Source organism: Xenopus laevis, chromosome 1L (genome assembly GCF_017654675.1).
Source record: "Xenopus laevis strain J_2021 chromosome 1L, Xenopus_laevis_v10.1, whole genome shotgun sequence".
NCBI lineage: Eukaryota > Metazoa > Chordata > Amphibia > Anura > Pipidae > Xenopus > Xenopus laevis.
Window position 1 is genome coordinate 68980470 of NC_054371.1, and position 24444 is coordinate 69004913.

The following is a 24444-nucleotide window of genomic DNA, read 5'->3' on the forward strand; positions in this document are numbered from 1 at the left end:
TGGCTGTTTTTCTTTTCACCACTTTTGCAAAGAATGTAACTGTGAGAAATTGGTTTCCATTTTGTACAATGGGTCGCTCCTCAACTGACTCACTGCCCACAAGTATTGCTCTAAAACAAGGCACTTGCAGTCACTGCCAATGTTTTATCATTGCTGCTATGCACACAAATGCTCTTGTGTAAATATATAATCCACAAGTGTGTAGTCCTACCTCATGCTCAAATACGCTGGATTAGTCACCTGATTAGAAAAGTAATATTCATTAATATAAATATATATATTTATATTAAAAAACTCTTGATTACAACTCCAACTATGGAGCCCCGCGGCTTACAGTTTGTGTCTTTGGTGCCTTATTTTATACATCAATTGGGAGTCCACATCTGATTTCCAACTTAGTTAAGCCTAAGGGACTCGCCCCAGTTCTCAGGCAATTATATGCAAAAAATTCCTTTATCCAAAGATAACTGTCTCGAGGCTTTTTTCAGTAAGAAAATATCATTTTATTTAAATTAACATTAAAAGTCAGATACAAACTGACCCCACCAGGCCCACCTTACGCGTTTCGCACCCTCCGGCACTTAGTCATAGGTGTGACTAAGCGCCGGAGGGTGCGAAACGCGTAAGGTGGGCCTGGTGGGGTCAGTTTGAATCTGAGTTTTGGTGCCTTATTATCAAACTTCACTAGAGTTTTGTAGTCTAGATTTGATGGATTGTGTTTGTACTGTCTGTTATAGAAACAGAAAAAACAAAAATCTGCCCTCAAAATATAAGGAAGCAGAAACATGACTGTTAGTAATCTATTGTCTAAAAATGATTAATTGAACTTACAACAGAGTGATAAGAGGTGAACAAAATACATTATCCAGAGAGAAAATGTTCAGAGAAAGCAATTTACCATTCCAGCCCTCCGGGCAATCACTGTGTGAAACTGTCCATCCGATACTTTCTTCATTGTTGTAAGTCGGTATGTTCCACTGCCAAGGTTGTACGAAAGCCTCATTCTCTCCTCTACTATTTCCAGAGCAAGGAACTCTGCACCATCTCCAGTCTGGTTATCATAGTTGTACAGAAGCAAGCCGTTGGTTTTGATAGTAGAAAACTTGATATAAATATAGTTGTTGTTGGGATCCAAACTGGGAAACTCCATGTAGGACAACTCTTCAAAGCCATAGCTATTTAATTCACAGTGTTTTCCAAAGACGCCTAAAGCAAGGAAAGATTGATATTGTCACCAAAAACATTCAGTGGTTAAATCTACTTTTTATTTTTAATAAAAATGTAATTGTTGAAATAGAGGCAAAACACCAAAAAAAAACAAAAAAAACAAATGCAGCACAATCACCATCATTCTGTTGACAAGACTTAAAAATCTTACAGCTAAACATACTTCCCATAGCAAATAGATGATTTTTTTTCTAGGTATAAAACAATACAGTTAATTGCCACTGCGACTTTTTACAGTTTTCAGACTGCATGCATAATTATTGGAATCCTCCACGACGTTTTGGCTGAACCTTAAACCACAAAGTTATCATCTGTTCAGAAAGACACCAGTTTACCAGCCTTTGACTGGCTACTAAGATTTTGGCCATTGTGTTGGACCTGACCAAATCCTGGTTTGGTGAATCATAAAAGGGATGCTTTATGAGCCTACAAATACACCAGCCCTCTGATCTGCTTGTATTCTATAATCCAATGAAAAGGTGGCCAAACACATATTCGGTCCCTTCTGAGCCTTTTGTACATTTCCAGCTGTGCAGGTTAAAGTATCACCCAAATGCAAATGTATATACAACCATTGTGTTAATGGCATCATTGGGCTGCTGTACTGTATATAAGTGATGGCTATGCAAGGCTATGACATAAGGATTTTGTATGAGGTCTACACAGCTCTTACTTTAACTACTCCCTTTTTCCTTTTATCTTCAATGGATACTAATCTTCTTTAGGAGGTATAATAAGCTGAATATCCAGGAGACTAATTTAAAAGTAATACACAGGTAAAAAACAGAGAACAAGTGATGGTCTCACTAGCCAGGTATTTGTTAATGTTTTTCTTCCTTTGCATGAGAGTCGAACACAGCTTCCTGCACTTCATTAATCATACTGTGTCTTTCATTCCTTCTGGTTTCTTAAGCTAACTTTCACATGTTAACCACTGGAATGGATCTCAAGCCAAAAGACTGAAGCTACATTTTTCATCTGAACGTGTTTTGCATGAGCTCTTTTTCAGCATATTTTCCAAAAAACGAGTTTTAATGATGCACAAAAGTTGAGGAAGTTGGCTTACCTTTTTATGCAGTCCTATTAAATCCTAAATCCTGTTCCTATAAATTTTAGTGAAGTATATCAAATAATCTAGTTAAAATTCAAACGCAAGGTCATCTGGAAATGTACAGGTCTGGCTTATCTTAAATAAGGATATGCACCGCTGTATTTCCTCGTAAATCCCAATGATATCAGCATACCATAAATGAATAATGTAAACGTTGTCTATGGCAGGAAAGGGTAACCATTGGTACTCCAGCTGTTATAATACTACAACTCCCATCATCCCTGACATTTTTGCTAGCATGCTTAGAAATGTAGTTCTTCAACAGCTGAAACTATGGAAGAACTAATCTGGCTTATTTAGCAACACTGGCCAAATTTGTACTCGGTCAGTGAACCATAGCAACCAATCGATTGTTAGCTTTGTTCAGCCAGCTACAGGTAGATGTATGAAATCAAAAATATGACTGATTGTTACAGGTTATTACCCAAGTGCAAATTTGGTAAATGAGCCTATTGGTAAATTAATCCAAATCAATGTTATTTTGCTTAAATGATGTGATTTTGCAGAAATACGGCTAAAAATATAGTCAGTTAAATCCCGGTTCCTTTGGACGTGCAAATGTGCACGGAACATGTCTGGGAAAAATAACAGAGCACAAAAGCGTCAAAGCATTTAACGATTTTTGAACTATTGATGAGAACACCAAGACATATGCTAAGGAAATAAACCATCTTCATGATTCTTTAATAACTGCCTAATATAATAAGGAATAAAAACCTTTGCTCATACGGTACATGCTGAAACTTAGTTTTAGCTGTTATTCCATACAGTTCTATTTCTTGCCATTTTAGGATAAAGGCAGTTTTTCCCACAGGGCTACAATACAACAGCACCCAAAGACTGATTGTGTTGCATATAAGACACTGCCGTTTGAAATCAATTACCTTTTGAACACAGCACACACAGAAATGAATCTATCATTTTAATTGCCCAGTAAAGCTCTTCAAAAGGGTAGGGGAATCCATTTAATGAAGACAAAAAGTAGTTGCCTATCCCATGCTCAGCAAAGCAAGGTTCTAAATGAGCTATAAAAAAAGAAAGCAATGGGAGACTGACTTGGTCTTTTGTGCTCTGAATAACAGACATATGGGGTAATGTAAGAAAAGGTGCAACGTTTACCCAAGTCCAGTAAACTACAGCAGACTTTGCACCTTTTTTACATTACCTCCTATAGTACAACTATCACTTCAGATCATTAGGGACCAGGTCATTTCCCAACATAGGCATTCTAAAGTGCCCATACCATGACTTCTTTTGAATGAATTGGCTAACTTAAATGATTCCAGGGCTGGACAGAAAATTCCATCCACCATCAGCTGAATCAGTTCATGATTGCAGTGCCTAACTGATGCTCTAAAGGCAAGTGCCTTAGCTAGATTAGGCCCACAACTTGGGTGGCCAATTCTGAAAAAAAAAATCTGCTCCATTGGCAACGTCCATGGAATTTATGTATAGACAGTTTAAACCTGGTACATGGTCCTAGTGCAAAACTTCAGAAGCAATATTGCATTATTCAGCATACTATATTAGTAACCCTGCACCCCAGTATGGTTGGATGCCCTGTTTTTTATCCTTCAGAATAAAAATTAAAGATTGAGTACAAAGGATTTTTTTTAATATAGGTCCCTATGAATGATTGCTCATGTAAGTTTCGAGGGAAATTGCAGAGGGAATTGGTGCAAACTGACACAAGGTTTCAATTATGATTGCTAAAAGCCAAAAGCTTGAGCAATCATAAATAGGGCCTATACTGTATACACAGATAATAATTATATTTTTGTTTCATGTTTCTTATTGTTTTTTTAATCAACAATTAATTATTTATTATTATTTAAAATATTTCATAGTTCATAGAAAACTTTTTTTTTCTACCTTAAATAAAATAAGAAAAAAGAGCAAAATATGTAGCAAAAAAGAAGCTGATGTGGAGAGCACTACTGAAGAACATTGGCTGCATTTCCCTCCATTGTGAGTCCAAAATTACATGGAAATTTGCACACATTAGTCCTTGGGGTGACCCTGCACTTACATTGCCTTTGCCAGTATTTCTGTTAGAGAGATATTATAAGACTATGGTTTAATAATCATTTCCTTAGAGGGGATGCATCTTCTATCTGTGCTCTCAACAACATCTGCACTATAACTAATTGACTGTTGTATTCTTCAGTATTCCAAGAAATACCAATCACACTGTTGATAAATAAAGTTATAATCTTGTGGAAAAACCTGGAAAACTCACTCTGTCATGAGGTAACCATATTACAGAGACAGTATATCTTTGGCTTTCAAAGAGAATGGAAACAAGTGAGTTGACCAAGTTACTGTTCCAAAATGTATGAAGACATCATTCTAATTATTTAAAGATATCTCTTGTTAAACGTCTCAACTGTTTTCTCTCCAGCAGTCAATCTTGCTGGCACTTTTCAAAAACAAACTTCCAAATTGAACTTGTATTATTCACAATTAAATATGAGATATGATAAAGGTGAGAGTGAAAATACGTGACCTCATACAAAGAGTAAGTTGTGAGCCATAAATGGAAGTCTGGAGAGTTATTTGAAGTAATAACTCAAAGACTTGTATCTTTTTTTTCTTCTTTTTTTCTTGAAGTATCTAGGACTTTCTTCTCTCACTTGCAATTCGGGCGAAGCTTGAGTGGACTTGCTCCTCTAACTTTTTAACAGAAATTAATATCAGCTGCTTGTAACTTATATGCTTAATTGTAGTCCAACATACATCGTTATGTATTTCTAACATAAAAACTACACAATAATTGTGCTTTTGACTTTTTTTGTTTTTTGGAGGTAATATATGATATTGTGCTTGAATGTTAATTGTAATTCCTATAGTGACGCTTCAAATGGTTGATGCTTGGGTGCTCACTATAATAAAATATGTGAGACCTAAGTGGAAAAGGCCTGAGAGACCCTTGTTCAGACATTCATAATAATAATAATTGGTTATACAAACAAAAGTCTGCCATTTCGTTAAGTAACCACAAAATGTTTAAGTGCCACAAAACGTAGATTCTAAGTTCTGCTGCACTTCCGGTCTGGTAGCGGAGAAGCGGCTTTTAATGCAGCTTCCTAGTGACCCCCTCATTCCCTAGGCAATGAGCAGAGCAGGGGGAACAGGTGGCCTTTGGGGCGCAATCCCCCAGTGGGCTCTAGGCTGCAGCATGTACGTGAAATATATGTGCTTGCTGGGGCCTCTTCTTCCTGGACCTCCCCAGCGCTGCCCCCGAACCGGATTCCAAAGGATGATGCACTCCTATTTATGGATGCCTTCTCTGTGGACCAGCTGGATTTCCAGCCTGCACACCCAAGGTTAGTGTCACACAAGCGCACTCTTTTTCCACTTATACACACATACAGTACATTTACACTTACACACACACACATACATTTTTGGGGGGTTCACACATTCACAGCACTCACACATACTTGCACACGTGCAAACACACACACAAGACACATTTTACAAAGTGCATGCACACTTATACGCGCTTACACGATTTTCTGCCTTTTTTTTTTTTTTTTTTACTGCTTCATGTGATTTTTTTGCCATTGTGAATAGCCTATTCGCTAATTGCACTGTGCAATACCTTTTGTATGTTATCTCAGGGATTATATTAAAATTTTTGTGCATTTTTAGCAATTTTATTGCATTTGTAGCCATTCTATTGCATTTTCAGCTCTGTGTAGGTGTTAATTAATTGGTCAACCCAAAATAATCAGACTGTGATTCTGATGGCTGATTACACTAGGCAAGAAAAAAAAAATTGGTTTTAGTGGTTTTATTGGAATTTAGTGATTTTAGTGCGTTTTGTCTTCTTCTTTATTACTTGTTTTTGTCCATGGAAATTTTGTCTGCTATACTGTAAATCCGTTTGGGGGTCAATGTACACCATATAGTTTGTTAAATCTATGCATATTGGGCATTAAAATGTTCAGTAGATGCCTGGCATGCTTATTTAGGATGTTTTATGTTGGTACCATATAAAATATGGGGTGTATAGTGGGGCACGCTTTGTGACAATTTTCAAAAGACTCATAAAAATTGCTATGTTTAGCATAACTTTGCAGTTTGGTAGTTTGCTGTAGATAGATGATTTTACCCATTTTGGATTCTTCGGAATGTGTACTTATATATGGTTTTCTGGGGTTGACTTACTAATTTGCCGCTTTTACCCTATAAATCAGGCATTATGTATTTTGGAAGTATAAATATATCTTATGAAATGTGTATGTACTAACTTAATTTTGGGATGTCTAAGCACCAGATACTTTGGTAATCCTATGCACAATGGCCAACAAACTATTTAGTGGACCTTTGGCATTCATATTTAGGATGTCTTTTCTTGGTACCTTATGCTTTGTGGGAGATACAAACTTGCAAAGTGAAAGTTTTGAGGTGATTTTTTTTTTAATTTTTCATACATGGTTACCCATTTTGTATTTGGCAGAATATGTACTTTTCAAAAATATATTGTTTCCTGGGTTAAGCCTACTGTTCTAGGATTTTTGGCTTTGTTTAACATAATGTACTGTAGTGCTTTGAAAATTTAGTTTTTACTTCTAGAGATTTTGATCTATAGAAGTCAGAAATTTACATAAATCTATACATATCTGGTATTGGCACATTCAAAAGACAGGAGGCTTTCCAAATCAGTCAAATTTTAGTGCATAAAATAAAATATTTTTAAGGTATACATCCCTATATCATGAAAAATAGCAATTAAAATTCTTGTTTGGTTTTTAGAGCTCTAAAACAAACATTTCAGCAGATTTAGAAAGCTCAGGTTCTCATGAAAAAAATTGTAAAATAACCCCCCACCCCTCCACCAGGAAATGCCCCTAAAGTGAGAGAGCCCAAAATGTTCAAAAAAATGTTGTCACTAAGTGCAAATGGGTTAAAGGGTTAAAAATGTTGAAAGATATCTTGTGGAGGTTCCCAACTGTAAGGGCCCCTGAGAGGGCTCAACTATTGTTTGTATAAAGGTATGGATCCTGTTATCCAGAATGCTCAGGGCCTGGGATTTACCAGATTTACTGATTTTTCTGCAATTTGCATCTTCATACCTTAAGTCTACTAGAAAATCATGTAATAAACCCAATAGGCTGGTTTAGCTTCCAATAAGGATTCGTTATATCTTAGTTTAGATCAAGTACAAGGTACTGTTTTATTATTACAGAGAAAAAGGAAATCATTTTTAAAAATTTGGATTATTTGGATAAAATGGAGTCTATAGATGATGGCCATTCCTTAATTCTGAGCTTTCTAGATAATGGAGTGCATACCTGTATTTACAATCTTTATTAAGTAAAATGCAATTTTTCTGTACTCACCAAATGGGCAGTGGCAGTAGTATCCATCTAAACCACTTTGACAGGATCCCCCATTAAAACAGGGGTTGCATTCACAGTAATTAACAGCAGATTCACACAGTTTACCTGCAATTTAAAAACATTATATTGATATAATATATAAATTGTTTTAGTTTACTTTGCCCTGAAAGAGTTCCTAAAGAATAACAAAAACTGAAAAGGTGGGAGTAGACAGGCGTTTACAGATTAGGCATAACAGTGATGATAAATGGCTGATGAAACAGAGAATGTTTGGGAAACATGAAAGAATTGTGACAAAAGTTAAAAGAAAGGGTAATTGAGAAGTGAGAAATAGGTTATGGTAAAGAGAAGGAGAAAAAAAATTGCAGAGTTTTATGTGTGTGTGTATTGACATCCCCAAATTCACTTTGTTCCGCTTTCTTGCCTGTGACAAAATATTTGAATTCTAGATTTTTTCACATCATATTTACATATTTTATATTTGATCACTCTTGCCACTTTATTTTGGAACGTATGCAAACTCCTCAAACCCCCTTTATGTAAAAAAATAATAAATCAACATCTGTCAACAATGAATAAGAATCAAAGAATTAATAAGAAATACAGTTGTTGTACTCAGATTCCAGAAATACTTGTCCCTAAAACAATACTAGTTTATTGCAAGACATGGGTTAATTCAATATCTACTTATCACATAACCTGTGGCTGGTGACACGGACTACTATAATATGAGTGCAATGACTTACACTTTCTATTGTGTGGACAGATAAAATGGTATGCGTTAAACGCTGCTCTGTTTTGCATAGTATACTAATTACATGTCCGTTAGCATAAGTGCCAGGTTATTTATATAAATATAGGCACTGTGTCATGAAGAAGGTCCCCTTCTGAAGCACTGGCATGTTAAAGTAAAACCCATGTATATGAGAAAAGCGTGGCACAGGCCTCTTTTACATTATTACGGGATCTTTCTTTTTATCTTGTGTTTTGAATTGATCTCCCAACCCTAACGCAAACCCCATGAAAGAGGGTTGACATTCCATTCCACTATACCTGTCAGACTGCAACACCTCCCAGACTGCAAAATAAACTGCCAGACAAACAATAATAGCTTTGGGTGCTTTTTAAAGACCAAACTAAAAGAATGTTTGAGATATCAGAACCATTTTTCCAACCAACGACTGCCCTTTCCATGCATATAGTTTGCCTGCCTTCACATTCCCCCACATGTGGAACTACTACCATTATCATATAAATTGGATGCTATAATGGAAATTCCTACCATTATAATTATGTCCAATGATGTATAAATACATATAATGACTAGATCCATGTTCAAAAATGGTTTCAGTGGTTGAAAGGTTGAAAGCCATTTTATTGCTAAATGTTTAACAAAAGGAAACACAGGGAGACTTTGCTTACAGTAATTGTTAACATGTTCTAGCCCTTCAAAGCTTTGCATTGTTCTTTACTTGCCATTAGCACACATCAACCTTGTCTGCAGCCTGTAACTTTAACTTCTGTCTCAGCAGCAGTATTTTTCTTAGTACTTATGGGCTTAAAGTATAATACTAGGGGAAAACTTAAACCATATGCATTGCAAAATAATGTCACAGATAAAAGTAGGGGGTGACCATATGAGCAGTCAAAAGTTGCCAAATAAATCCCATAATAAGGTTTAAATAACGAATCCACTTATTTCTGTATGGCAATAGGTAATTTTCATTGGACAGATACATTCCTGCCCTCTTAAAAAAAAGACTGCATAAAATACTAACAAAAAAGTCAAAATATTTTGGTACTTGATTATATTTGGTACTTGATAAAAGAAACAAATGTGCCAGTTGCCATAATAAAATTCTGAAAGTGGGATACCTTTGTGACTGTATATGGGAGTGGTAGCAAGCATAGTGGTTATTTCAAAATAAATGATTAGCCCTTTTCATTTTAGCTGTATAAAGACTGTCTATAGCAATATCCTCTCATGTATTAAAACATATTAAAGGAACAGTATCATCAAAAATGCAAGTGTTTTAAGGTATTAAAAATATAATGCAGTGTTGCCCTGTACTGGTAAAACTGCTGTGTTTGCTTCATAAACACTACTATTGTTTATATAAATAAGCTGCTGTGTAGCAATGGGGGCAGCCATTCAAAAGAGAAAGGCTCAGGTTACACAGCAGATAAGGTCTGTAGAACATAATGGTGTTATCTGTTATTTACCCTGTGCCATATAGCCTTTTTTTCAATGTCTGCCATTCCTACACAGCAGCTTGTTTATAAAAACTGTAGTAGTGTTTTTGAAGCAAACAGATCAGTTTTACCAGTGCAGGGCAACACTACATGATATTTTCATTACAACACTTGCTGTTACTGTTCCTTTAAGTAAATAAATGCTTCATGCAGTCATTAAGCAATGTTATGATACTTAAAACACTATTTATAGAGCAAATGTATGTTGATGTTAAAAGGAATCATTTACTATTTCCAAAGGCACAAGTGTAAGATAACTAAGGGGCATTGAAGAAAGCAAAACTGGGCCAAAGCCCTTCTGGGGCTGTTCTGCACATGGAACTAGATTTATGTAGAGCCCATAGCTGTATGACACAGGGGAACCCAGTACACAGATGGTCATTAAGTACAGAGCTCTCCAGTCCTTGTGGGATCATTGGTGCCTAGCCTAAATATCTCAATGATGCTCAAGATATGAGCTGATCCTTGGGATGACCATGGCCTTTCCCAGAACCTGTAAGTGTGTGCTCATGATGATTGTTGATGAAACAGAAAAACTTAAGGGCCATCCATCTGGAGAACTGTAGACCAAATGTTGCCCTCCAATTATTTTTATGACCCCCCAGCATGCCCAATAACTCCAATGACTCCTTTAAGGTTTCTTTAAATTCTAAATTCACTCAGGTGATCCAAAACTCTATTTTGGGTCATTTGAAATCTCCTCAAAATAATTGTAACATTTTTATCTAATATCCTGTAATATATCAAATGAATTTAATATGACAGAGAAAATATATCTAGTATAGATTGGCCTTAACGATAACATGCGGACACCAAAATGTTATATATATTAAATATCCTACCTGTTGAGCCAGCTTTGCAAACACAGTTAAAGCCTCCTGGGAAATTCTGGCAAACAGCACTATTTTTGCATGGGGTAGACAGGCACTCGTTGATATCTCTCTCACAGGCAATTCCAGTAAAGCCATCTGGACAGCTGCAAGAAAATCCTCCAACTAAATTGTGGCATGTCCCACCATTATGACATGGAAGTGGCAGACATTCATCAATATCAGTTTCACAGAATTCACCTTCATATCCTGGCATACATTTGCACATGAATGTTTTAAGTGGCTCATTTGCCACAATAATTACAGGAACGCTTTCCAGGACTTGTGTTAATGGGCTTACGGCAAGTCTCTTCAAACAGCTTCCTCCATTTTGACAAGGGTTATAAGAACAAGAATCATGATCTACAGATTCTATCCATACTCCACTTTGCCTGTGCAGGATTTCTTTGATGCTCTCAAAAAATGTACCTACTCCACTAGGATTGACATATTGGTTACCACCTCTTTTTACAGCTGTCATGATAAAGGTTCGGTTATTTTCTTCATATACTCCATAGATTTGTATTGCAGTTCCTAGCCCAGTAAGCTGTGAGCTAGCAATGCGCAAGAAATGCAGATAGTGGTTTGTTAAGAAGTCCTTCACTGTTGCTACATTAAGGCGAAGAAGGACACTGTTATCAATTGTAGCATTACTGAACCCTGCAAAGAAAACTCGGACATTGTTAGTAACAGGACTGTGTAAACCATCACTGCTGTGAACTGTTAAGTCAAATGTCCCATCAGTTGATCTTGATTGAGAATTTAGGTCACAACTGTCAGCTGGAATATTGAATAGACTTGTCACTCCTGAAGTTAAAGAACAATGGAAACTATCCAACACATCTGGGTCTTGAGGCTTTACACTGCCTAAAGTTCCACCGGGAAAGAGATTTCCATAATAATGTACAAAAATATCCACTGCCCTGGGTTCAGAAGGATTGTCATTCTGATCTATCACCATCACGTGAACAGTTCCTGTGGAAGACATCTGTGGAAAGCCTGAATCTCTTGTAACAACTGATAAGAAAAACTCACTGATTTGTTCTCTATCAATCTCTCTAGTAGTGGTAAGAATTCCTCCAGGGCTGAGACTGAAATAACTGGTAGCAGGCCCAGTACTGAGAAGATAATAACTAAATGGGCCTTGATTTGGAGGAAGGTCTAAATCTGTTGACTGTAAAGTCATCACGTGTGTTCCTGCTCTGTAATTTTCTTTGACTTCTCCTTTGGTAGTAGACAGAGTTGGCCCATTGTCATTGATATCATCTAAAGTAACCAAAAGAGCAGCACTTCCTGTAGCAGATGGCAATCCTGAATCGATGGCTAACACTGTAAGGTTATACAGGGAAACCATTTCTCTATCCAGTTCTGTGGTAACAGTGACTTGCCCGGTTTGTGGATTTATGGAAAAGGCACCTTTATCATTTCCAGAGCCAATAAAGTATGAAAATCTGCTCCAGCTGGGAACTGAATCAGAATCAAAGGCACTTACAAAAGTAACATGAGTACCTGGGGGTACACCTTCACTGATCTGAACATTATATACTTTTAAACTAAAGACCGGAGGATCGTTGGCATCAAGTATAGTAATGTTGACATTTACTTCATCAATATCAGCCCCTCGGATGCTCCCAACATTTTTAGCTATTATTTTCAAAGAGATTTTTTCTTCTTTTTCTCTGTCAAGAATGCCAGACACAGAGATCTTCCCTGTCTTCTTGTCAATCTGGAAACCTTTTTTCCTGCTGCTGCCAAAGATTAAATAGTGAACATCTCCATCAATGCCTCCATCTCTATCACTTGCAAATACTTCTCCAACAACAGTACCTTTGGGAGCAGCCTCAGAAACTTCAAAATAATACATCTTTGAGACAAATCTGGGCACGTATTCATTGGCCCCCTCTAAATGAATAGTCACTGTGACAAAACTACATCGCTCTTCATCAGGCACATTAAATGCTTTTATAGTTAGATGATAACGTTGCTTTGTTTCATAGTCCAGAAAACCTTGGGTTGTGATTACTCCTGTGTTTGGGTCGATAACAAAAAGATCACTATCGGAGGACTGAATTGAATATGCAACCACTGCATTTGCAGCAGAATCTTCATCTGTTGCATTTAAGCGTATAACAGTAGTCCCACTTGGGGCATTTTCCATGACACTAGGGAAATATTCGTCTGACTTGAAAATAGGAGGATTATCATTTACATCTTTGATGTAAACTGTAACAACACAATAGCCTGTCTTTGCCACCCATCCCCCATCAACAGCACTAATGGTTAAGTCATGTTTTTGGCACAGTTCGTAATCAAGATTCTTTAAAAGAGATAATGCACCTGTGGATGCATTTATAGCAAAAAGCCCGGCTTCATTTCCTGAAGATATATTATATGTTACTATTCCATTCATGGAAGCATCTCTGTCCCTTGCGGAGATGATTCTTATAACTGTTCCTACACTGAGGCTTTCCAGGACAGTTAGGCTCACATGGCTTTGAGAAAATTCTGGGGTATGATAGTTTTCCTCTGTGACAGTTATATTAACCAATGCTTGAGATGACAAGGGGGGTTTGCCTTTGTCCTTGGCTAAAACTTTAATCATAAAGTTTTTATTAATGTCCAAAATTAAAGATGAAGCTACTGTAATCCAGCCAATGTCCTTATCTATCTGAAACTTCCCATTGATGCTTTCAGTTGAGAGAGAATATTCCACTTCAGAATTAAGTCCAAAATCCTTTTCGTCAACTGCTGTCACCTTGATTAATTTTGTTCCAATTTTAGCATTCTTTGAAACAGGAGTAAAATATTTATGTGACAAAAATTTGGGGGCATTATCATTGCTGTCAACAATATTGATTGACACTGTAGTTTCACTCATAATCGGAGGACTGCCTCGGTCTGAAGCGCTAACAATAAAGCTGTGCCTGTTGATATTTATATTGCCGGAAACACTTGGGTTCTGATACTTTAAATACTGCTTGTTAAAAATTTCTCCAGTAGTAGAATTGATTCTGAATAATTCAGACTGGGATTTAATAAAGTAGTATACTTGGCCATTGAGACCTTCATCTGCATCTGTTGCAAAAACCTGGGTTACTTTAGAGCCAACATCCAGTGTTTCTGGATAGTCTAAATAATAGGATGGCTTACTAAATCGGGGGGCATTGTCATTAACGTCAATCACAAATATTGTCACATCTGTGCTTACTGTCCATCCTGAATCATGTGCAGACACCCGCACAATATAGCGATCACTATCCTCCCTATTCAGGGGTCTGCTTACTGTAATAACTCCTGTGTTGAGATTGATATGAAAAGGCAGGCTTGCATCTGCTATTGTGTATCTGCTGATTGCATTTGCACCAGAGTCTTCATCTGAAGTAGTAACTTGTGTAACAAAACAGCCCAAAGCAGCATTCTCTGAAACAAATGCACTAAATATCTGAGAAAATCTTGGAGCATTGTCATTGTCATCTAAAACATTAATAATGACTTTGACTATGGAGCTCTTTGAAGGGGATCCTTTATCAGAAGCTTTAACAGATAAGGTGTATCGAGATGCTTTCTCTCTGTCTAGCTGTCTGGTGCTTCTAATCTCACCGCTAACTCGATTGATACTAAATAAAGCCTCTTTGTTACCATCAACTATTGTATATTCAATCTGACCATTGGAGCCACTGTCGTTATCCTCAGCTGAAACTGTAAGTATTTTGCGCTGGGACAGGTTTTCCATTACTTCTGCTATAAAAGGGTCTTGTTTAAACTGTGGCTGATTGTCATTGACGTCCAAAATTGTTATTTCTAGTTTTTCATAAGAAGAAAATGGCGGAAAGCCCATGTCTCTTGCTTCAACCCAGAGCTCATATTTTGGCATGGTTTCAAAGTCTAGTGGATTTTTGATGTACAGTTGTCCATTTAGTTCGTCAATATGAAAGGTGTTGCCAAAATTGCCACTTGCAATAAAAAAAGACAAGGAGCCACCTCTTGATGAGGAGCCAAAGATAGTCGAAACAAGCGTGCCCACTTCTTGATTCTCAGGAAAAGTGAAAGCCTTGTGATCTGCTCGAATCAGAGGGAAGTCAGCTTTGTTAGCAAATCTCACGGTCACTGTTGTCGAGTCTGTCTTAGAGTTAAGACCTCCATCTCTAACATGGACAGAAAAGGTGATTTCTGAAGCCCCCTCTATTGCACCTGCAGTTCTGATGGCACCACGGAGTGGATCAATGTGAAATTTTTCAGAGTTTCGACCCTTCAGAGAAAAATGCAACTCGGCATTGGAGCCAATATCTTCATCGGTTACTGTCACTGCAAACACGAAAGAGCCTGGAAGCAAAAAGAGAAGCAGAAATGGAATTATAAATAACAACAAGCTAAGGAACAAAAGGCAAGCATTCCTTTAGTTCTGGAGGATAACCATAATTACACCAAAAAATGTGTGCCAATTCTCCTCTCTCAAACAATTTATGTAAAATGTATCATGTCCTGAGAACTTTTTAGCAACTTTGTTGCTGTGTTAAAGTATATATTCCATTTATTTCAACATTCTTTACATTTAAGTGTGCATTAGTGAGGCAGTGGTTTGGGACACTATCTTAAAGCATTTTCAGCACATGATTCTCACAGGAAACATTCTTAATACACTTAAAGCATTTTCCTATCTGAACACAGCTTCTTCTGCATTTTGTGAATTGAAGTGCATTTAATATTCTTAAATCTTTTAACTGCATTGTCACAATGCATCTGTGGAGATCCTCTAGACAACTCAAACTTTGCTTCTGTTCTTTGTCATAGATCTATTATCTCACACAGATGCATGTTGTAAAAGCCCACCCTCCTTTGAGTTCCTCCTCAAATCCAACTAGTAGCAGCTGATGCTCTTGGTCTCTGTTGAGGCAATGTAGTTGATGCAATGTACATCACTTGAGAAGGGCCTTGTACCTTAACATCAGTTTCTAGCACCCAGGGTGAATCCATGTTTCCCACTGAAGCAATGTGAAATATCTTCTAAGGTCACCCACATAACATGTATGCATGAAGTCATGGTGCAGGAATGATGGACTTTGGCATGGCAAGGTCACAGCTCTTTTGCCTGGTAATTTGTAAGGTAACAGTACCTGATGATATATGTGTGATAAATGAAGATAAATAAAAAGTGCTTACCTGCCGTTGTGGGTGAAGGAATGTGGGTCACATAGGGGTGATGTAAAAATCTTGGTGGGTTATCATTCACATCACGAATATTGACCGTCACATTTGTTGTGCTTGTCAGAGGAGGACTTCCCCCATCAGTGGCAATGACAAGCAATGTGTAGTGGTCCTTCACCTCTCTGTCTAATAACGAGCTGATGATGATCTGACCAGTGGAAGGGTTAATCGTAAACTGGGAATTTCCACCATTCAGGCTGTAGCTATATTAAAGCAAAATATAACATTATTATTAATACCAGTTATTTCAAGGAAATGTGTCGTCTTAATGTTTTTCATTTATACAGTTTATCACCATTGCAGTCACTGAAAAGAGACTTGCTAGGCAAAGCATGAAAAGGAAATTGCCTGTGAGAATTCATTAAAACAGGAATACTTCATTACAGCAAGTTCTGCTGAAATAGATTCGATGCAATATTAATAATGCTTCTGCTCTAGATAAGTCCCAGGGATCATTTCAAATGGCTTTAATATTGCTACAATTAGAGCTGGAATCTCATCCTTAATGCGATGCTTCCAAAATAAACAGTTTATTATATGAACGATGTGTTACCCAATATTGACTTTCAATGCAGTAAGTTATGATCAAAAAATCTCTAATTTTAATTAACTTTTTTTTTTTGAAGGAGGGGGGATCAAACATGCAGCACAGGAATCAATGAGAAATATTAATTCCCCTGGGTTATAATAGCACAGCACTGTGCATATATCAGTGTTGATCAGAGCACTCCATTCATGCATAAGTTCTTAAAGTCATAAGTCATCAGCAAAAGGATCACTCCAGGAAGAGAACCTGAGCAATTAAAAAGTTTAAAAACAATTTATGACATCATAGGGCTGCCTTACCTCTGAGGCATGGGTTAATTGTATGCCTAAAGTTTAATTCAGAACTTTAGTTGCCTTTAAGGTTAACAATATATATGACTAGCTACAATAAACTAGATACTGTGTACTGTAAGATAAGTGCACTCAACTCTGCTGAAACTATTAATAATAATAATCATATAATAATAATAATAATAGCCTTTAATGACAATTGTAAATTGGTACCCCAAGACAGAATATTTGCAGTCAAGTGATGTCATATAGGAAAATAAACAAAATATCAAATTTTCCACTAATTTTCTATTAATTATTTATAAGTACAGGTATGGGACCTGTTCTCCAAATTAGATTTCCATATTTTAAGTCTACTAAAAAAAAAATGTAAACATGAATTAAACCCAACAGGATTGTTTTGTTTCCAATATGGATTAACTATATCTTAGTTGGGATCAAGTACAAGTTACTGTTTTATTATTACAGAAAAAAAGGAAATCTTTGGTAATAATTTGAGTTATTTCATTAAAATGGACTATATTGGTGATGGTCTTCCAGTAATAAGTGGATAACTGGTTTCCGAATAATGGATTCTATACCTGTATATTGAATGCAATGATGTATACATTTAGGGGCAGATTTACTAAGGTGTGAATGGTAAATTCGAATTTTCGAGTTGGTTTTTTGGTTGAATTTACACAATTTTGAGTTTAAAACTACCAACTTGAATTCTAATTAGTGATGTGCGAATTTGGGGCGCTTCGCCGAAAAATTTGCAAAATGGTGGAAAATTTGCGAAACGGCACCAGTGTCTCGTTTTTGACGCTGGCGTCCATTTTTTTGATGCCGGCATACAATTTTCGCAGCGGTTTTGCGATTTTTTTTGCCGGCTGCGAATTGGGTGAATTCTCTGCAAATTCGCGCCTGGCAAATGCATTCGCCCATCACTAATTCTAATTTCGAATTTGAATCCGAGATGTATCAACCCAACTACCCTTAAAGTAACTCAAATTCGATAGGTCGCCACCTAAAACCTGCCGAGCTCATGTAGAAGTCAATGGCAGAGGTTCACTGACCTATTTGTAGAAGTTAATAGCCTTCCTGAAATTCAAGTTTTTTTCAGAGAAAACTTCGATTTAAATTGTGTTAAAATTCAATTTAAGGTTTCGGGTTGGTAACATTGGTTTGAATTTTAGACATACTAGTTTTTTCTCAAATAAGATATGAGATTCGAGGTAATTTAAGGGAAGAAAAACTCGAACACTAGACCTTTGATAATGACCCCCATTAGTAATCCTTTTTGAATTATTTACATTTTTATACATTGAAGCTCTAATACTGCTACTGTAATTGTCTGATGCAATAGCACCATCTGTTCATTTACAGAGGGGAACAATATGTGCCCAAAGTACTATGCCACCCTACTGCCAATTTAGGCTACATAAACGGAACATATTAGGGTTTTATTATCCAGTCATGAAACAGTTAACAGAAAAAGTCCATGAGCTCGCTGTGAAAATGTGAGACATCATAAGAAAAAAAGGTTTGAATTCCTTTAGCACTCAGTAGGTAGCACTCTGCCTGTCAATGTCGTTTAGCATCCTCATTATACTGCTTAAGGGAAAACTGTAATGGCAAATATTTAAAATGATGGTTTGTCACAAGAAGAATAGAAGAGCTGTCAGAGTGAAGTGATGGGCAGAAAACAGATGAACAGATGTCCAACATGATGTGACTAATGGTGAGAAAATTAGCCATTTTACAGAGCTTACCGTATAACGCCATTCTGGCCAGCATCGGAATCTGAACAGTTTACCATAAGAATATCTGTCCCTGTAGGGGCATCTTCTGGAATAGTTATAAAGTGGTGATTTAATGCAAATGTAGGTGTGTTGTCATTGATATCTTCCACTTGTATTGAGATGGTGCCTGTTCCCGTTAGAGCTGGAAATCCTAAAATACAGTAACAGAAATGATCATTTTCAATAGCAAGCTTCCTATAAAAAGTATTAGAAACATTCCAACCGAAACCTCCTTTTATTTGTTTCCAACCAAGAATCAAAATAATAACAAAATATTATGCTGTTTTAGCCTATGGACGACATCCTAGTATCAAGTTGGAGTTGTTTGCAGCCTTTCTGAAAATCAAGGGTTGTTTTGGCGAAAAAAACTTGAATCTAATTAGATTCGAATTCGATTCGAGTTTGCGGGTCGATTACAATCACCCGAGTTTTAAAAATTCTAATTTTTTAACAATTGGTTGAATTTCGAGTTCATGGGAGTTTTAAATAACTCCCATTAACTCAAAATTCCACTCTTGATAAATCTGCCCTCTAAGGGTCATTTAAGAGTGCAAAGTAAAATTTCAAAAGCATTACCCAGAATGCAGGATTTTATATCCATAAATGAGAGCTGTGCCTGCCCAAATGCACCTGGTGTGTCAAAATGCTGCATAATTGCTTGTGCTTGTGTGTTTTGACTAAATGGATGCAATTGTGCTTAAAATAGAGTTGACTAATTTCTGATGCATGTGTCCAAATAGTTTAGCTGGGGAGATATTGTATTCTTTTTTAACAAATGTAATTCTTCATATAGGCACCCTGCTGCCATAGGCATGGGCCCTTAGGTGCCTATATATAAATAAGGTCCTGCTGGTATGAGCACAACTATATAGAGCAAGGAGCTTCTTTGGACACAAGATACTTTAAAGGGTTTGTTCATCTTTAAATTAACTTTCAGTATGTAAGTAGAGAGTGATGTGAAGGTGATTTGCAATTGGATTTCATTTTTTATCATCTTAGGTTTTTGAGTTATTTCGCCTTTTTTTTTTCCGCAGCTCTCCAGTTTGCAATGTCAGCAGTCTGGTTGCTTTACCTCTTTGAATAAGAGACAGTAATATGAATAGGAGAGAATATGAATATAAACATGATTAATAAAAAGTAGCAACAACAATACATTTGTAGCCTCACAGAGCATTTGTTTTTTAAATGGGGTTAGTGTCCCCCACTCAAAAACTGGAAAGAGTCAGAAGAAAAAGCCAATTCATTAAAAAAAATCTATAAAAACAAATAATGAAGACCAATTGAAAAGTTCCTTAGTATTAGCCATTCTATGTTAAATGTTAACTTAAAGGTGAACCACCCTTTAATAAATGGTGTTAAAGTCACAACAACTGCATTTTTTACAACTGCAAACGTCATCTCAAATGAGCCCTAATGTACCCAATATAGTACTGTATACATTCATAATCACAGAAGTGTCATTATGTACAGAACATCGATTTTGATTCATTATTAACACGTTCTCTCTATCAGAAATCCTTTCAATCTGGTTCATTTCATTCCTATTCTTTGGAGTATAGTCAGGGTCATTTAACTGGAAAAATAAGACAGACTTCTTGATTTCATAAATAATGTGCTGAATACATTTAATATTAAAAATGAATTCCCGATTTTACATTTGTCAGCAGCAACAAACTTCAAGTGGGTAAAAAACTTGTAATTTCATGTATAATAAAAGAGAACAGAATTCGTAAGCTGATGGTGCAGGTAATAACATTTTCTTTTTCCACTGCTAATCTAATTTCTGTTGGAAAATGAGTCTATCCCATCCTGGTTTCCACTTCACTATGTTTACAAAATGCCGAGTATTACCCAATTTAAAAATGGTCTCATTGGAAAAACAATCTTTGAATTACTTTATGTGCTAACATATCTTTTCAACAGACTGTGCTAATTCAATTTTTGCTGCATATGCATGAGATTGCAACTCGTTCTTCACTTGTATTATCCAGACCATAAGGCACAGTAGCTGTATTTGCAACCTTCACTCTATTTTATATGGATTTAGGATCCATTATCCGGAAACCCCTTATCCATGGAAAATATAACTCAATGGTACAGTAATCATGTAGATATGCACAACAGACCACCCTGCCTCCTACCTCAATGTAAGTTATGGCTCAGTTTGGAGGGGGTCACTGCCCCACCAACTTCAATACAGCCACAAAACCATTGAGTTTTGGATGTGTGTTCTTCAATTAGGATGTACGTATAACTCCAAAGTTGACTTCAAATATACTCATATTTTTCAACAGGGGCATCAACAAAATTTCAAGCCTCCACAAAGCCGTTAGTTAGAAGGCTAACAGTGCACTGTTGAGATCGATCAACTATTTTTGCATTGTTTTGAAATCCTAAGAATGTTGGACCATTGATGCTGATACTGTAACAAACCAGATTATAAACCTTAATTTGGGACTCAGGTAGTGACTTTGTTTATGGGTTGCACCCTAAGAATACGTTTAATAATATACATAATATTATAAATATCATATATATACATATAAATAATGATAAATATATATATATATATATATATATATATATATATATATATATATATATATATATATATATATATATTAGCAACTACACTTGTATAAACTATTATGAGTGCTCTGTTTATACAGTTATTCATGCATATATAACCATACTGATGAAGGCACAGTAGCTATAGAATACTTGCTGATATGCTGGGTTGTTACTGCTGTGACAACTACATCGTGTTTAGGTTTTCCTAAGGCATGCTATGCATCATTTTCAATAGCAAACAAATCTAATTTGCCTTCAAGGTACTCCCCTGACCAGTGGGTGACATCCCACCCAGGAGAGTCAACCCTAAGGTCATCTGCAAGACCTTGTCCAATAATTCAGTGCTCTTTAGGGTATACAGATCCATGGGAATGTTTGTAGTGTGCTCACAGCTCACCACACTATTTGCCATTCAGTCTGCCGTTGTCCCAAGGAGCATTAAATGTATTAGGAATGCTGGAACAGCATCAATGGAATAGCTCTATCGAAAAGAGAAGAGGCAAGTTGAATGATTTCTCTTTATGTGCCCACAATGTGTATCTAATACAATACATGCTTCTTGCAGAACCATCAACACAGCTTTGAGCACGAGAGCCCAAGGGCACACTGTAAAAACAACAATGGGGATTCTGTCTTGTCTTATAACAACAAAGACACATTCTTGGTCATTTCAAAGTCAAAATGACCCACAGCATATTGGTGCTACTTACACCCTAGAAACGCAGTATGTAAAAACGAACTAAAAACTAGCAGAATAAAAGGAGGGTAGGCTGCCTACATATGGCAACTTCCCATATAAAAACATCTGCATATTATTATTGGCGTTTATTTAAAAATGTCCAGAGTTTTCCTAGCACAAAATATATAAAGCAACCAAAAGAACAAACATTTTATCAAACAAAAACAAATGTTTAGCGGCAATGCCCGTGAGAGCTTACAATCTAGAATATTTATGCATTCCTACGGCAGCAACACATACTGCTGATTTACATAATGCGCTAATCAAATAAGCACTGCAAAATAAAACAATTGGAATATTTCAATTTACACCGTTTTTTTCTGTTCCTTTAAAAACTGGCAGATCTCTAAAATTTAAATATTCGAATGCTCCGACTGCCTACAAGTCAATCTAGTCCCGGGAACATAAAGCAGCAGGTATACTAAATATCGATCTGGGGAATACTAAAGGTTTCTAGGCATTTTTACCTGGTTATTAACACCTTCCTGACAGGAACACATTGACACATTTATTATAGTATTTACTGATTTGCTCAATGAGTAGTCAAACTCTACACTGTGCTATGGGGTGTTAGAGCTCAGTGACTTTGATCTTGTATTTTGCTCACCAAACCTGCCTATCTAACCTAGTCTGTGGTTGCTCAAACTTGGCATCTCATCTGTATAGACTGAATCTTTTCATCATTGATGGGAATCTCACATGGTAAGTTATGGCAACAGCCAAAGTGAGCTGGTAAGTGGACAGAGACCAAATTCCTAGGGCCTACTACTGCATGTCTTCATACAGGACAATGTAAGAAGGCTGAGCCTAAGCTAAATATCATACAAATGCTCAATGAATCTTGCTGTGTAACAGGATACTTTGGGTTCATATTACAATGAAAATTGGGTTCTTAATAAAGATGCATAATCTGGGTGTAAACTACACATTACTATCAATGGGAATTACTGAAATGCCAGATTAAATCTGAATTTGAAGTAGGAGACACAAGAGATTGGGATTTATAGGCTGTATATCAACCTCTTCTTGATGCCTCAATCTTACATTAATGACATCACATACAGTGAGAAGTCCAAAGACCTAGGTGTTTCACGTTTCAGCTAAGAAATACAAAGTGCAATCGATATCTCTGAATTTGTGCCGTATGTCAGGTCGCTGATTTGTACTATTTATTGCAAATTCACATTTGGAACAAAAACATATCCTATTCTTACATGTGTGGTGGGCGGCTGAAGCAGAAGAATAATTTGTTAGTGAAGTCATGGCCCATAGAAAAGCACAGAGATGGTAACTACTTTACTATGGAGTCTGTGCTTAATACCAAGATCATACTTGTGGTAAGAGATTCTATTTTTCTTGGTCAGGCTCTGTTCCCAGAATTGTGAATTGCACTGCAATAGCAGTTACTCCTGAGGCCTGGGTTTTTAATCATTTACCAGTGGACCACCAGAAAGTCTTTTCTACAGCATCCCTTGATAATCCTCTATATAGGATGACGAAGAAAGCTTTTGTTCTTGAAATGACATGGTCCGTGTACAATTGCTATCGTTACTGTCTTGCCATTGAATGTAAATATGCATAGTTTAAGCAGAACAAAAATAAATGCCCCATTAGCTATCATTAAATCGACTGAATGATGCAGGTTTGCAGTTTAACTGATGTAAATGGGTTGTTTTTACAGGTGTAAAAACACATTTCTAAAAAGTGAAAGAGCATATTTAAATCCTAATGCAGATTGAAAGGAGAATGGTTTGCTCTGCAGATGGCAAGCCTGCGTACCAATGATCCAAACCAGTGCTTTGTGAATGCAAGCCAGTTATCCTTAAGACACAGTTCACAGACATAGCTATGTAGGTCATAGACAGGGAATAATGTTATATTTGTGCCCAACAAGAAAGAACACCACATTTTCAGTGTTTTAAAGGAGAAGGAAAGATCTTTTAACTTGGTGTGCCAAAAGTTAGGCAGCTCCAAGTCATTGCATGTACTTACCTGAAACCCTGGACTGGTGCTCCTATCAGGAGAAAACTGCACAGGCCCAGGCTTCTTCCAGCGAACACCACAGAGCGAGCACCTTCTAGTTTCTTCCTTATGTCCCACAGCTGCGCATGCGCAGTAGAGTGAAAAGCCGAAATTTAACGAAAAAGTCGGCTATTTTGTTCTACTGCATATGCCTCTGCTCCGGGAAATTTGAAGATAGAAAAAAACAGCAGCCGATCGATGCGTGGTGCTCGCTGGAAGAATCCCAGGCTGGGGTTTCAGGTAAGTACATAAAATCACTTGGGGATACCTAACTTTTGCCATCCCCAAGTTAGAAGACCTTTCCTTCTCCTTTAAGGATTTAAGCCTATCAGAGAACAGAGGAGCCTGAAACCTCAGTGCTTCAAAAATATCTGTCCATATCAGCGGAGTAACTAGTGGGTGCCGACCCCCCCCCCCCCGTGGGAACAGCTTTGGTGGGGACCAACATGCACAGCAACCCTGCACCCCCAACCCACTC

The 24444-nt window shown here is 36.9% G+C and overlaps 1 protein-coding gene across 1 annotated transcript in view; it reads right to left on the bottom strand.

The window, feature by feature from the left end:
- fat4.L (FAT atypical cadherin 4 L homeolog) overlaps positions 1–24444 on the bottom strand; it is a 187427-nt gene that overhangs the window by 14493 nt on the left and 148490 nt on the right. The window contains exons 7-11 of the mRNA XM_018251147.2: positions 18605–18785; positions 15969–16216; positions 10782–15131; positions 7687–7791; positions 899–1206 (exon numbers count right to left, since the gene is read on the bottom strand). Coding sequence (XP_018106636.1) covers positions 899–1206; positions 7687–7791; positions 10782–15131; positions 15969–16216; positions 18605–18785 — 5192 coding nt within the window. The remainder of the gene's footprint in view (positions 1–898; positions 1207–7686; positions 7792–10781; positions 15132–15968; positions 16217–18604; positions 18786–24444) is intronic.